The sequence below is a fragment of the Vigna angularis genome, chromosome 6 (genome assembly GCF_016808095.1).
Source record: "Vigna angularis cultivar LongXiaoDou No.4 chromosome 6, ASM1680809v1, whole genome shotgun sequence".
NCBI lineage: Eukaryota > Viridiplantae > Streptophyta > Magnoliopsida > Fabales > Fabaceae > Vigna > Vigna angularis.
In genome coordinates, this window is record NC_068975.1 from 5,026,705 (window position 1) to 5,040,694 (window position 13,990).

At 38.7% G+C, this 13,990-nt stretch overlaps 2 protein-coding genes across 3 annotated transcripts in view; one reads left to right on the top strand and one right to left on the bottom strand.

The window, feature by feature from the left end:
* LOC108342456 (ubiquitin C-terminal hydrolase 12) overlaps positions 1 to 13,990 on the bottom strand; it is a 57,558-nt gene that overhangs the window by 24,195 nt on the left and 19,373 nt on the right. For both annotated transcript variants that reach the window (XM_017580239.2, XM_017580238.2), the window contains exon 11: positions 10,661 to 10,735. In XM_017580239.2, coding sequence (XP_017435728.1) covers positions 10,661 to 10,735 — 75 coding nt within the window. The remainder of the gene's footprint in view (positions 1 to 10,660; positions 10,736 to 13,990) is intronic.
* LOC128197376 (uncharacterized) lies at positions 10,997 to 13,127 on the top strand. Its single transcript, XM_052879020.1, has 2 exons — positions 10,997 to 12,543; positions 12,780 to 13,127. The coding sequence occupies exons 1-2, from the start codon at positions 11,562 to 11,564 to the stop codon at positions 12,815 to 12,817; spliced, it is 1,020 nt and encodes a 339-aa protein (XP_052734980.1). The 5' UTR covers positions 10,997 to 11,561; the 3' UTR covers positions 12,818 to 13,127.

Sequence of the window (13,990 nt, forward strand, 5' to 3'; positions counted from 1 at the left end):
CTAAATTAGCTATAGGTTATCTATTGTGATAATAAATCAGCTATAAATCAGCTATCAATATGGCTTAAAATCCAATTCAGCATGATAGAACTAAGTACATAAAGATAGATCAACTTTCCATTATCACTAACGACCTTATCACCAAGTCCTATGTCTCAACCAGACTTCAGCTAGCAGATTTGATTGCGCAAGGGCCTTCGCGGTTTTATGATCTCACATCACATGCAAGCAAGGAATTATAGACATCCAACAACTTCAGGGAAGGTTGAAATGTCAAGAAATGTGTGGAAACACGGAAAAACAAAAAATATCTTGTTAAATTGTTAATAATATTAACGTTTAATCATTCAGGAGGTCCTTATTTTAGAGGAGAATCTTGTTAAATTGTTAATAATATTAACAAAAAATATCTTGTTAAATTTCTTCCTATTCTTTTTTGTTTTCTCAATTGGGTCCTAATTTTGTGAAAATTGCAACAATTGGGCCCCTACCATTAAATTGGGCCTAACGGCGTTAGTTTGTGGTTGACGTGGTGCACTGGAGTCCCTTTCTTATTGACGTGGCACGCTCAAGTAGAGACACCTCAATTCTTTACTATTTTTTATTTTTTCATATTTGAAAACAAGCCTAAGCCATCACTTCATCCAACTCGTAATCAATCAACCATACCTTCCTGCCATCACTTCACCGACATCCTTGTTTATCCACTCAAACCTGCAAGAAGAAAGTCACAAAACCATAAATGGCTAAGCCACTATGAACCCTTCAATCTTTTTTCAATTTGCCGAACCACCCTCATCCTCCTCTTCGAACAACCATCAACCACCATAGCAAATTTCCTTGCCTCCATAGCAACCATGAGTCACCGGGAGTTTGAACAAACACCTGAAACACGACAAAAACCCAAAAACCAGATTTGAGTACCATTCGGACCTCGAATCAAGAGACCAATTCCTCCATCATTATTGCGCCTCCCCTCCGCCTTCGCCCCTTCTCGAAGTCGTCGTTAGCCGCCGTAGTGCACCTCACTGCCTCCATTGCATTGTCGTCTTCTCCTTATCACAGCCGCATTGTGAATCTCCAACCCACCTCCGTTCAACTCCACCATCTACACCACCTTGAATCTCCCTTACTGCCGCCAAGAGCCACTCTCCATTATCTTGACCTTCCCTCCGAATCTCGTCCAATCGGGTTTAATCATCGTCGCTCTTGCCACCCTCGATGCTGGAAGGTCCCCGTTGGCTTCACAATCGTGAACTCTTCCTCGCGAACACGGTCACCGAGATAAGAAGGACGACCATCGACGCACTAATGGTAGGGTTGCTTCGGATGAACCTTTCTCTCGGCAAGAATCTTGTTGCTAAAGAGAGGATCCTTTCCCTGCGCGGCTAGCCAAGAAAAGAAGGGATGGGGTAGCTTTCTTTTCCCTGTTTCTGCTAGAGAGGAATACCCTGAAATGGCATGGGCTTAGGTCGTTTTCAAATTCGAAAAAATAAAAAATAGGAGAGAATTGAGGTGTCTCTACTCCAATGTGCCACGTCGATTAAGAAAGGGACTCCAGCGCGCCACGTCAACCACACACTAACGCCGTTGGACCCAATTTAACGGTAGTGGCCCAATTGTTGCAATTTTCACAAAATTAGGATCCAATTGAGAAAACAAAAAAGAACAGGAAGAAATTGAGATTCTCCTCCAAAATAAGGACCTCCTGAATGATTAAACCTAATATTAACAGTCATATTAATTGTTACAATTGATATATTATAGGGATTCAAGAAATTATTGTGATCATATAACTCCAAGGTGGTAGAGTTCTCTCTCTCTCTCACTATCTCTCTCTTTCTCTCTCTCTCTCTCTTATATATATATATATATATATATATATATATATATATATATATATATATATATATATATATGTATATATATATATATATATTATACACACACATATATATACATACACATCTATATATATACATATATCCATACACTCCTGGTTTCCAAAATATCAAATATAATCAGATCCATATACTTCTTTTCCCAGTAGTAATAACCAAAATGTTGAGAATTTTGAGTAACTTTCATAATTGACCATATTCATCAATGTGTATTGTGTTTGTAGATGTAGAATACTTGTATTTAATATTCCATGATAGCTGTAATTTTTCAACAGAGTCTTCAAGATCACCCACACCACACGAACCTTCAGGACTGAAAACTAAGCTCTGACCCTATATATTTTTTATTGATAATAATGAAAAAGACCTCAATTTTTAGTAACGTTTATTTCTGACATATTGATCAGTGTGTATACTGTGTTTGTACACATAGATTACATGTATTTAATAATCCAGCATAGATGTCATCCTCCTACAGCAGCTTTTGGATAAATCACTCGTCACCAATATTAAGGGTTGATAATTATGTATCGGGTTAGTTTTCAAATTTCTCAATATTTCATGCACTGTTTCATGATCAATCATTGGTATTGGTATTGGTAAGGGCTAACGCTTTTAAGTTATGTATGACATTGTAAAGCATCATATAAATTATAACATTAAGCTAATATCAGATTCAAAGTCTTTATTCAATCTTTTTCAACCTTCAATACTTCAGGATTTACTTCCTTATTTTCTTTGGATTAAGATCTAGAATCTAGAATTGCAATATCACATGCTAAATGGGATCGAAAAAGCAAATGAATAAAAATCACATAACAAAAAAAACAAAGAAAAAGTTAATGTAGCAGTATCAGAGGCACATAAATTTCGCCAGAAAGCTAACATGTGTGTAGGTTCTGGATAAGTTTATTAATACTATTGATAAGGGCTAATGTTTTATATTCTGTATCATATCACAATTTTAATAGATCATATAATATTGAGTTAATACATCATATTATAAGGGCACACTGATCTTCTCAATTATCAATTTTTTTAAACTGCCACTGCCACACCTGTTTCTGTCAAGCACTGGCCTCAACCAACATTCTCCTTCACACTTCAGAGGTCCCACAACACTTTACTCATCCCCAATTTTCGAAAGTTATGGTTGCCAAGCTGATCAAGCTAAGCTAACTCTCAGACATGGTTTCCTAACTGTACAGCTTCGTAGCATGTGATAAATGCCTGTCAGAATATCCAACAAACTTCTCTACAGGTACAGATCAGATCTTCATTCACAACAAGAGGTTTATATATTTCCTCATCTAGCTCTTCTTTACTCACTTCTTCACATAATCCTAAAATCCATACTATTCTTGAGGCTGAATAGCCTTTCAGATTCATCAAAAGTCCCTAAAAGCATTGACATTAAAATTAGTACCTTGAAGTAAGCATTGCTTTTTCACATTAGTCTTTTGTATGAAAGATGTTAACTAACAAAATTAGTTTCTTTATATGCTACGTTAAGTGACAAGTCCACCACCACCTCACATGCCAAATTGAGGACAAGGTGGTAGCTGACTGTCATTTAACGTGTCATGTTGACAAACTAACTCTATCATCAATGATCAACATGAAAAACAGATCTTACTCTCGAGTACTAAATTTTAATTTCAACACTTAACTAACTAGAAGGTGGCATACACTTTGAAGGACATGAAAGACTATTCCACCTATTATTAACAAACTCTTGCATGTTCCTTACATCTTCAAAAACAAAAGTGTTAACAAATTTGTTCAAGATAACAATGTTCATTTTCAGTTTCAAGCTAGCCACTACTCTGTAAAATCTCAATCATCCAACAAAGTTATGCTTCATGGAGATGTTGGACTGGAAGGCCATTATCAATTTCCAATCAACATATTGCTTCTTAGCTACACAATCACCCCTGTTCTTTGTTTACATTGTATTCTTTCCGATATTAATGTTAATCATATACTTGGCAAATTGGCATTTACAGTTTGGTTATCAAAATTTGCATGCATTTAAAACGTATAAAATGCTTTTTTTTCTTAATAAAGGACTATTTTATTCTACTCGTTGCACGACCAAGCCCATAGACCTCCCCCACAATAATCTCTTACCAACTACATTTCACCTTTTAAATTGAACTTCAGTAATTTTTGGAGTCCTTCTGATAAGACTTTCAAGGTGTATATTAGGAAAAAGTTTCAAAATTAGAAGTTACAAACAGTTAACCGTGGTTGGACAGTTCATTGGTGTTTAGAGGAAGTTACAAAGTCTAATAGGGGTTAGGAGTTATCTTTTAAGGGGGGAAACGGTCCTTGTTTTGGTGTGGAGTAGTTTATTTAGAAACAGGTCTTAACCTGTGTAGAAGGAAATTTCTTCCCTTGGAAGTTGTTGGATGTTCTCTTGGAATTAATGCGTTATCTTACGTTGTTGCAATAATATTTGCGTGCTATTTCCTTAAGCTAATTCAGTAATTTGGTTTCTTGTCACCAAGAAACCTAACAATTTGGTCCAACTTGTCAGATCAAAAACACCAAGAGAATAATGGAGAGTAGATTGAGCACGGTAGAGAGGTTGGTGAATGAACATGGAAGAGCAATTGAGGAAACAAGGGAGGAATCTAAAGCCAACTTTCAAAGGCTCAACAATATGATGGAGGATATTTTGTGCAAACTTAAGAACATAGAAAGGGGGTCTAAAGGAAGCACAGGTTCTGTAAACGGGTATAGAGTTGGAAGGGAAGAGATTGACGAAGAATGGGAAGAAAACAAAAGGGAGAACAACAACTTGATACTACAGGAGATTCATCAGAGATTATGGGAAGATTGCTCGACCTCTCACCAACTTGCTTAAAAAAGGGAAGTTTGATTGGTCTCTACCTGGGGCAGAAGCCATGCAAAGACTCATGACAGCAATAACCATTGCTCCGACATTAGCATTACCTGATCTTACCCAAACATTCCATGTGGAATGTGATCGAAGGAGGATGTCTGAGGTAAAAACTTATTCCATTGATCTTGATATGAAAGCTTATAAGGAGGAACTAGAGTGCTTCAAAGCAATGGTTGAATCAATGACTAAGCCCTCTGGATCATGTACTCTATCCATGAAAGGTAAGATTTCTCTCAATATTGTTAGTCATGTGTCTTAAGGTATTTGGGTTCTAGATTTAAGAGCACCTGATTATGACACCCTTTTGAGTGTCCTTCAACTATTATGGTAAAAGAAATAGAAAACAACTTATTACAGTTGCGAATGGTCAGGGTATACCTATTTGCCGATTTGGGAATGTAATTTTGGAATCATTTATTGTATTAAAAGATGTTTTACATGTTCCATGATTAGCCAATAGTCTTATCTTTGTGCAAAAACTCAGAATTTAAATTGCTCAATAGCATTTTTCTCAACTTATTGTGTTTTTTAGAACCTTGCCATAGGGAAGACGATTTTAACTGGTAAGAAGGAGAGTGGGTTGTATCTGTTGGAGTCTGACGACCAAAACAAAACAAAAATCATGAGTCAACAAGCTATATCTGAGACGTGGGCAAATTCCCAAATAAGGCTATATCATAAAAGGCTTGGGCATCCTTCATTCAACCTTATCAAGTCCATATTTCTCCATTTGTTTATCAAGGAGTTTGTTAAGTCTTTTAATTGTGATATTTTTCAGTTTTTAAAACGCCATCGTGTTTCTTATCCTATTACTAATAAAAAGAGTACTTCTCCATTTGATTTAATTCACCCTGACGTTTGGGGTCTTCTCGTAGAATCTATTTCCGAAGCCAAATGGTTCATTACTTTTATTAATTATTGTACTAGTGTCACATAGATATACCTTAAGAACTCATAGTGACCTTAATGAGTCCTAAAAGCGGTTTTATGGATATCCCACTCGCCCATCCGAATCTGATGGTACCCGGCCTTTAAGTCAATCTTGGAAAAATATCTAGCCCCCCTCAACTCATCTAGGAGCTCTTCTATCACCGGAATCGAAAATTTATCCGGTATCGTCACACGGTTCAAGGCTCTATAATCTAAATAAAACTGTCAGCTACTGTCCTTCTTCTTGACCAGGATGACTGGGCTGGAGTAAGGGCTGGTGCTTGGTCGTATGACTCCTACCCTTAACATGTCCGCAACTTGTTTCTCTATTTCTCCTTTCATTAAGTGTGGATACCTATAGGGTCGTACGTTCACTAGATCAACCCCTTCCTTAAGGGGAATTTGGTGTACCATTCCCCGTTCGGGCATCTCCTCCTCTCGTTCGATCATTCCCTCCTCCTCGTCTCCCTCTTCATCCTTCACTAAAATTACCACGCGCAAGCTCCGTTCGGGGCAATGGTGGTCTGGCGCAAAAGGTCCCCCACATCAAAAACAATGCCCCTCTTCCTTTCTCTTCAGGAACTCAGGATAGGGCAGGTTCCTCACCGTTCGACGCCTGTTATTGCTTCTGCCAATACCGCTCGGTCTTGTGTTGGCACTTGCCACGACTCCTTCTCTTCTCATTACTCTCCGGCCCTCCAGGTCGACTCAGATTAGGACCCGGACGACTAGGCTCGTTTCGTATCACAGCACCAGTCGCGCGCGATCAAGATTGTGAATTCTTGGTCCCATTCCAACTTCCCCCTCTTGCTCTCCTCGTGGCATCCTCCACGTCTCTCGCAATTCTCATCACCACCATCAGCTCTTGGGGATCGTGGGTTCTAACCTGACCCTTAATGTCATCGCGCAGTCCGGCAAGGAAATACTCGAGCATCTGCTCCTCCGAAAATCCACATGTTTGCCCCACCAATATCTCAAAGTCTTGGACGTATTCTTCGACTGTGCCCTCCTGTCGCAGCGTTGCCAGCCTTTCAAACATCGTTCCCCGGTATCGTCCTCCAAACCGCCCGATCATGGTTGTCTTAAGGCCCTCCCAAGAACGATTCTTGGCCTTTTCCTTCCAAAACTTGAACTAATAACCCGCGCTGCCTTCCATGATTATGTACGTGAGCCTCACCTTCTCTTCCTCCGCCACGCCTTGAAGATCAAAAAACCTTTCCGCCTTATTTATCCAATTTAGAGGATCCAACCCTTCGAACGTGGGTAATTCAACCCTCTTCCGCCAATGATTATGCCCTTCCTGATGATCGACAACCCCTCTTCCTCCAATTTCCTCCTCATGTCGTTGCTAGTTATCGTTTACGGAGGTTTGACTCCCATTTGAGTGTTCGTCATTGTTGTTAGCCCACGCCCCCATCATCCTCATTAATTTTTGTAAGTCTTGGCACACTGCGGCGGATTCCGCTTTCATCCCTTCCATCGTAATCTCCAGAGCCTCCAAACGTCCCTCCGTGCTTCCCTCAATCTTCACTTCGCACCCCCAAATTTGGATCCGGCAGGTTTGACCAAATTGTTAGGTTTCTATGGATTAAACCTAACCAAAAGAGTAATCGCACACACAATACTCACACACAGAAGACCAAGGAATGCTAATCTTGTATTCACAGTAGAAAGAATACAATGTACAATCTGGATTGGGAGCCTAACCTCCCCCACAGGGTTAAAACTCCTGTCAATTCACAACTGACAAAATGTAACTCCAAACAATACAAGACTTCTATTTATACATTCCCTCTTTCCCGCTTCTCCTAACTGCCTAGGTAGTTAGGCTATTAATGCTTTCCTCTTCTCACATAAACTCTCCATTCTCTAACAATTTCCCTCTTTTGGAAGATTAGATTGTTACAAATAAGGGTAAGGAGAATGTAATAGACATGAACGATAATAATAAAATTCATTTTCTTCTCAAGTGAAGCTCTAATAGTCTGATTTAGAATGTCAAAGCCAGATTTCATGCAACCTTTCCTTTAAAATAGCTTAATCAATTGGACTTGAGATCAATTTACTTGATCAATATGTTCTTATGCCTAAGACAACATGTATACGAGATTTAGATCACAAAACTCATGGTTGAATCTCGTTCTATTTCTTCTCGTATGTTTCAAACTGCAAATTATCAAAACAAGTGTTGATATTTTCTCATACCCTACATTATATAGATCAGTAGTTGGTGCATTGCAATATGCTACTCTTAGTAACCAGAAATTGCTTTTTGTTGTTAACAAAGCTGTCAGTTTATGGCCAGTACACTTGAATCTCACTGGGTTGATGTCAAACATATTTTAAGGTATTGGAAGGAACATTGTTTCACGGTTTGTATTTTCAGCCAGAATTGCTACATAATAAAATTTCATTGAAAGATTTTTGTGATGTTAGACTAGACTTCTAACATTGATGATAAACGACCTACTTCAGGTGCAACAACATTTCTCTGTTCCAACTTAATATCATGGTGGTCTTGAAAGAAACAAGTTATTGTTCATTCAAGAACTAAAGCTTAATATAGGAGCTTGGCACAAACTTTTGCTGAATTGTCCCGGATATCCAAATTGTTTACAGAACTTCAAGTTTCTTTTAGCACTCCAACTCTTCTTTGTGACAATCAAAGTGTTGTTTCCATTGCCCACAATCTTGTTTTGCATAATCAAACAAAGCACATGGAGATTGAAGTTTTCTTTTGCAAGAAAAAAGATTACTATACTAATAATTTATTCTTGGCCTCAAAAAACACATCAATGTTACTATCCTGAGACCAAGAAATACTACATGTCTATCAATGGCACTTTTTTAGAACCAAGTTCGTTCGTCCCTCCTTATCCAAAAGATTCTAATTTTGTCCAACATATTCTACATGTGTCCTTACTTGAATCCTCCTTCTACACGTGCACCCCACAATACCGTACAAAATTCTACTAAAGCATCGTCACCGCCTTTTATTACCTATCAACACAAGAACCAAATCGCTAGACCAATACCCCAAGGTGAGTCCTCTTCAACATGTCCTTCTTAATCACTACCAAATGCCACAACTCCTGATCATGATGACTCGAATTGGCCCATGGTCATTCACAAAGGTACTTGATCTACTCGTAATGCTCACCTTGTTTACAATTTTTGTAGCTACCACATTGTGTCCTTTCCACTTTTGTTTTAAAAATGTGACAAAAGCACTTGATTATCCCGAGAGGTGACAACCCATTATTACTTAAATGCAATCCCTAGAACATAACAAAACATGAGTTAGTTCCACATACTTCTAAGAAGAAGACAGTACGTTGTTGATGGGTTCTATGGCATTAAAGTTGAACCTATTGGAGAAGTTGATTGCCTCAAATCATGATTGTTGGCCAAAGGATATACTCAGATCTATTGGCTTGAGTAAAGGGATAGTTTTTCTCCATTGACCAAAATGCCTACAATCAAAATTTTCCTTGCCATCGTAGCCTTTTGTCATTGGCCCCTTCATCACCAGACATTAAAAATGTTCTTCTACATGTTGATCTAGAAGAGCAAGCCTACATGGAACAACCTTTTGAGTTTGTGCTTACAAGGAATTTGGTTTGCTTTGTACAAGTTGTGCTGGTATGAAAACTTCAACCACATTGTTCAATCCTTTGGGATGAAACATAGTGAAGTCGACCACCTTTTTCTTCTATTGTCACATCTCCCACTAAAAATGTGTTCGTTAACGAAAATATAGTTTTCTTTCTATCTTTCTCAAGTGTCTTATTGGGATCATCCCTTCCTACTTATAGTAGTTTATACAATCCTATTCACCTTAGAACTTTGTTGTTTCATACACAATCACCTGCCTATGATTTTCTCAAAGTTGTTGAAGTGCCAGTTTTTTGTTGCTATCATATAATTCACATAAGCTAGAATTTCACTCCCTTTGCCTCTTCCTTGGATACTCAACATCACAAGGGCTACAAGTTTAACTAATGAAGTGTGAATGCAAACACGAACATATGACATCACATGGACATTGTGACATCTATAATATTCAAAATGTAGGATACAATGACAAGGATATTCTATACAGGCACACACCACATGTATGTATATAAACACTATTGGAAATCCCACATCAACTAGAGATTAAGTCAATTTACAGTATATAAGTGAGTAGAAACCTCACCTTATAAACTTTTTTGTAAAGTTGAATTAATCTTAAAGTCCATTTCTTAACATGCTAATAAAGGCATGAATTAAAGTCTATCCTAATGAAGCTTGTTGTTTCTTAGATCTCTTGTTCTACTTATTAATAGTCTCACACTCAATATATATATGCTTCGGCACGAGGGAGACATTAGAAGCCTTACATCGACTAGAGATTGTCAATTTACAATATATAAGTGGGTGCAAACCTCACCTTATAAGCCAGTTTTGTAGGATTGAATTAAGTTTAAAGTCTATTTCTTAACAAACAAAACGATCATTATTATAAATTATTTAAAATCTCACATTTCATTAGACAGTTGAAACCAACAGGTTCAGTCAGTGGGAACTGACACCTGAGTGGTAATACCCTGGTCCCCATATGACAACTATGACAGAGGACTACAACCTTTTGAATATTTACTCACAATCAATAATACTTTACTTTCTTTATCTTAATACAACACTAAATGCTTTGCTTCTCACTTGTCCCTCCCTACACAAAACCTGCCAGGACTCCATGCCCATAAAAAGAAAAAAGAAAAAAAAAAAAGATGTGTAACATAATCTGTTAGGACAATGTTTTCCCAACAGAAACTTATCGTTCTTCATATTTAACATATCTGTCTCATGCCCTTATCACATACATTTACATGCTAGATACAATGAAAAGACGAGGACTCTCAAGACTGTTTATACATACCACTGTTCAGAGAGGGTTGGCCTGATAAAAGCATAATAATGTCCACCATGCACACCTCCACTGTGAACCAAAACGCTGGAAAAAAATATTAAAGTTTGTTAAAATATAAGCATAAAATAAAATTGGATAACAATGTCCTCACAGCATGGAAAAACAAAATTTATAATTTTTATGCATTCCTTTAATTAAAGGGTAATGCTATTTAATATGAGAAAATGCACAACAATACCTATTGTCAAAGAAAAAATAGTTTGAAGATAACTTCACAAGCCAATTACATGCATTCCCCAATGACAGCAATTCACCAACATTCCCTAATTGTTTTTTGTTATTGTTGAAATATATTGTATTGTATAATTGTCCTGTAAGACTTTACTGTTGTGTGCTGGTCTACTTGCTCCTTATATAGGACATTTGGTGTAATAGAAAGATAACACAATGGAATAATACTTCTATCTCTATATTTTCTCTCTCCAAATTTAACATGGTATCCAGAGCAGGTTAGGGTTTGCAGCCACCCACTGCCGTTGCTTCCGCTTCCGTCGCCGCTCCGTCCGCCGCCGTTCGCCGCCGCCGCCGTCGCAGCCTTTTCTCCGGCGAAGTTAGGGGTTCGGTGCGCCTCGAAGAGCGCGACCCATCCCCGGTGGTCGCCGCCGCATATTCTTCTCGACGCGCCGTCACGCGCCAATTCTGTGCGGTCTCTCTCGGGCGCGTGGGCTTCACGCGCCGCCTCTCCAGTGTCGGAACTTCACCGCGCCACCGCCGGTCGGTTCGCCTCCGTCTCCTGAGTCTATTGTGGTCACTGATTTTCTGTTCCGTTGAGGTTTGCTCCGTTTAGGGTTTCTTCCCACAATCTTTGCTCCGTTAAGGTGTTTTCCTCTTTTTCTGGTTTGGTTTTACGATGGCTGGTCTTGGAACACCGTCTCTCTCTGCCACTCCAACCATTACTTCTGCAAAACTCAGTTGGAAAAACTATCTATCTTGGTCTTCTTCTGTGGAGTTATGGTTTCTTGGTCAAGGACACCATGACCATCTTGAACAAGATGTTTCCACCGTTCCTGAAGAAGAAAAATCTCAATGGCAGAAACTTGATTTCCAACTATGTGTTGTCCTATGGCAATCTGTTGAACCAGAAGTCTTAGAAATTTTAAGACCTTACAAAACGTGTTCCTCCTTTTGGAGAAAAGCTCAAGATATCTTTGCTAACGATGTACAACGCCTCTTTGATGCAACTCAAAGAGTGACTTCTCTCAAACAGAACAATCATGATAGGGTTACTTACATAGGAACGGCCCGTGCTGCTGTAGAAGAATTGAAGAATTTCTTTGTGGCTGATTCTTTAGAAGGCCTAAACAAGAAGCTTGATAAGTTTTACATGGTCTTAATTTTAAGAGGTCTACATTCAGATTTTGGTCATGTTCGTGATCAAATGTTGGCTGGTGATCAAGTTCCATCAATGGACAGCTTAGTTACTCGACTTCTTCGAGTACCTTCATTAGTTAAAGATGAAAGTTCAATTGGTGGTATTGAAACATCAGCCATGGTAGCACCACAAGGAAGAGGAGGAGGCAGAGGCAACCGAGGAGGACGTGGTGGCCGTGGTATGCCTCCTCAGTGCACATATTGTAAGAGGATAGGCCATACTCGAGAGAAATGTTATGCCTTACATGGATATCCAGACAAGGGTGTTCATGTTTTGAAATCTAATGAACCCAAAATTTCGAATGAAGAATATCAAGAATTTTTGAAGTATAAATCTGGAAAATCTTCTAATCCTGACCAATCCTCTTCCATGTCCAGTGCGTCAACTGCCGGTATGTCTCAATCTGTGGAAGGTCACAATCCATGGATCCTTGACTCAGGTGCCTCTGACCATATCTCTGGTACTATTTCTTCATTTTCTTCCATGTCTTCTCAGAAAATCCCTCATTTCATTACTATTGCCAATGGATCCAAAGTTGCATCGCAGGGAATTGGCAGAGTTTCCTTATCTCCTTCACTAAATTTAAATTCCGTTTTGTATATTCCTCATTGCCCCTACAATTTAATCTCTTTGAGCCAATTGACTCGCTCCTTAAATTGTTCTGTAACCTTTACTGCTAATTCCTTTGTTATACAGGAACATGGTACGGGTCGCCTGATTGGAGAAGGACATGAGTCTCGAGGACTTTATTTTTTGAAACATAGCTCTCCAGCTTCCTGTTTTACCACTTCATCCCCAAAACTTTTGCATGATCGGTTGGGCCATCCAAGTTTATTCAAGTTGAAGATGATGGTTCCAAGTCTCAAGAACATTCAAGTCTTAGATTGTGAGTCGTGTCAATTAGGAAAACATGTTAGATCTTCTCATCCTAAAAAGTCTGAGACATTATGTAATTCTCCTTTCTCAACTATTCACTCTGATATTTGGGGACCAAGTCGTGTTACTTCTTTTGGTTTTAACTATTTTGTCACTTTCATTGATGAATTCTCTCGATGTACTTGGGTTTATTTAATGAAAGAGAGATCTGAACTTTTGTCCATATTTGTGTCCTTTACTAATGAAATCAAGAACCAATTTGGGAAGACAATTAAAATCCTTCGTAGTGATAATGCTAAGGAATATTTTTCATCAGCGTTTTCTTCATTCTTATCTTCCCAAGGAATTTTACATCAGTCAACATGTCCTCACACTCCACAACAGAATGGTGTTGCAGAGAGGAAGAATAGACATCTCATTGAAACTGCACGCTCCTTGATGTTGAATACTAATATTCCTGTACATCACTGGGGAGATGCAGTCCTTACTGCCTGTTTTCAAATCAATAGGATGCCTTCTTCCTCTCTTGAGAATAAAGTTCCTCATTCTGTCATTTTTCCAAATGACGCCTTATATCATATCCCCCCACGTGTATTTGGGTGTACATGTTTTGTCCATAATGTTTCTCCAGGTCTTGATAAGCTATCCGCCAAGGCTATTAAGTGTGTCTTCTTGGGATATTCTCGTCTTCAGAAAGGATATAAATGTTATTCTCCCTCCAACAAGAGATATTATATGTCGGCTGATGTCACATTCTTTGAGGATACACCGTTTTTCTCATCCTCTGTGGAGGATCGTTCATCTGTTCAACAAATGTTTTCTCTACCATCGTGTGATCCCTTGGTTATTCCTGCATCTACACCTCCAACTCAAAATGTGAATGACGTTGTTCCTCCACCTATTCTCACATATCAGCGTCGGAGACAATCTCAAGCTCAAAACAATAAAGATCCTCTAGACTCATCTCCTCCTCCATCAGCTCACCAGACCATGGATCCTTCATCCTCCTCGTCTTCTCCTAACTCAGACGA

Excerpts from the sequence above, each read along its gene's own strand:
- LOC128197376 (XM_052879020.1), top strand. The coding sequence starts at position 11,562 with ATGGCTGGTCTTGGAACACCGTCTCTCTCTGCCACTCCAACCATTACT. Across the intron at positions 12,544-12,779 it reads TGCCTCTGACCATATCTCTG|GAACATGGTACGGGTCGCCT; the intron begins GTACTATTTCTT and ends TTTGTTATACAG.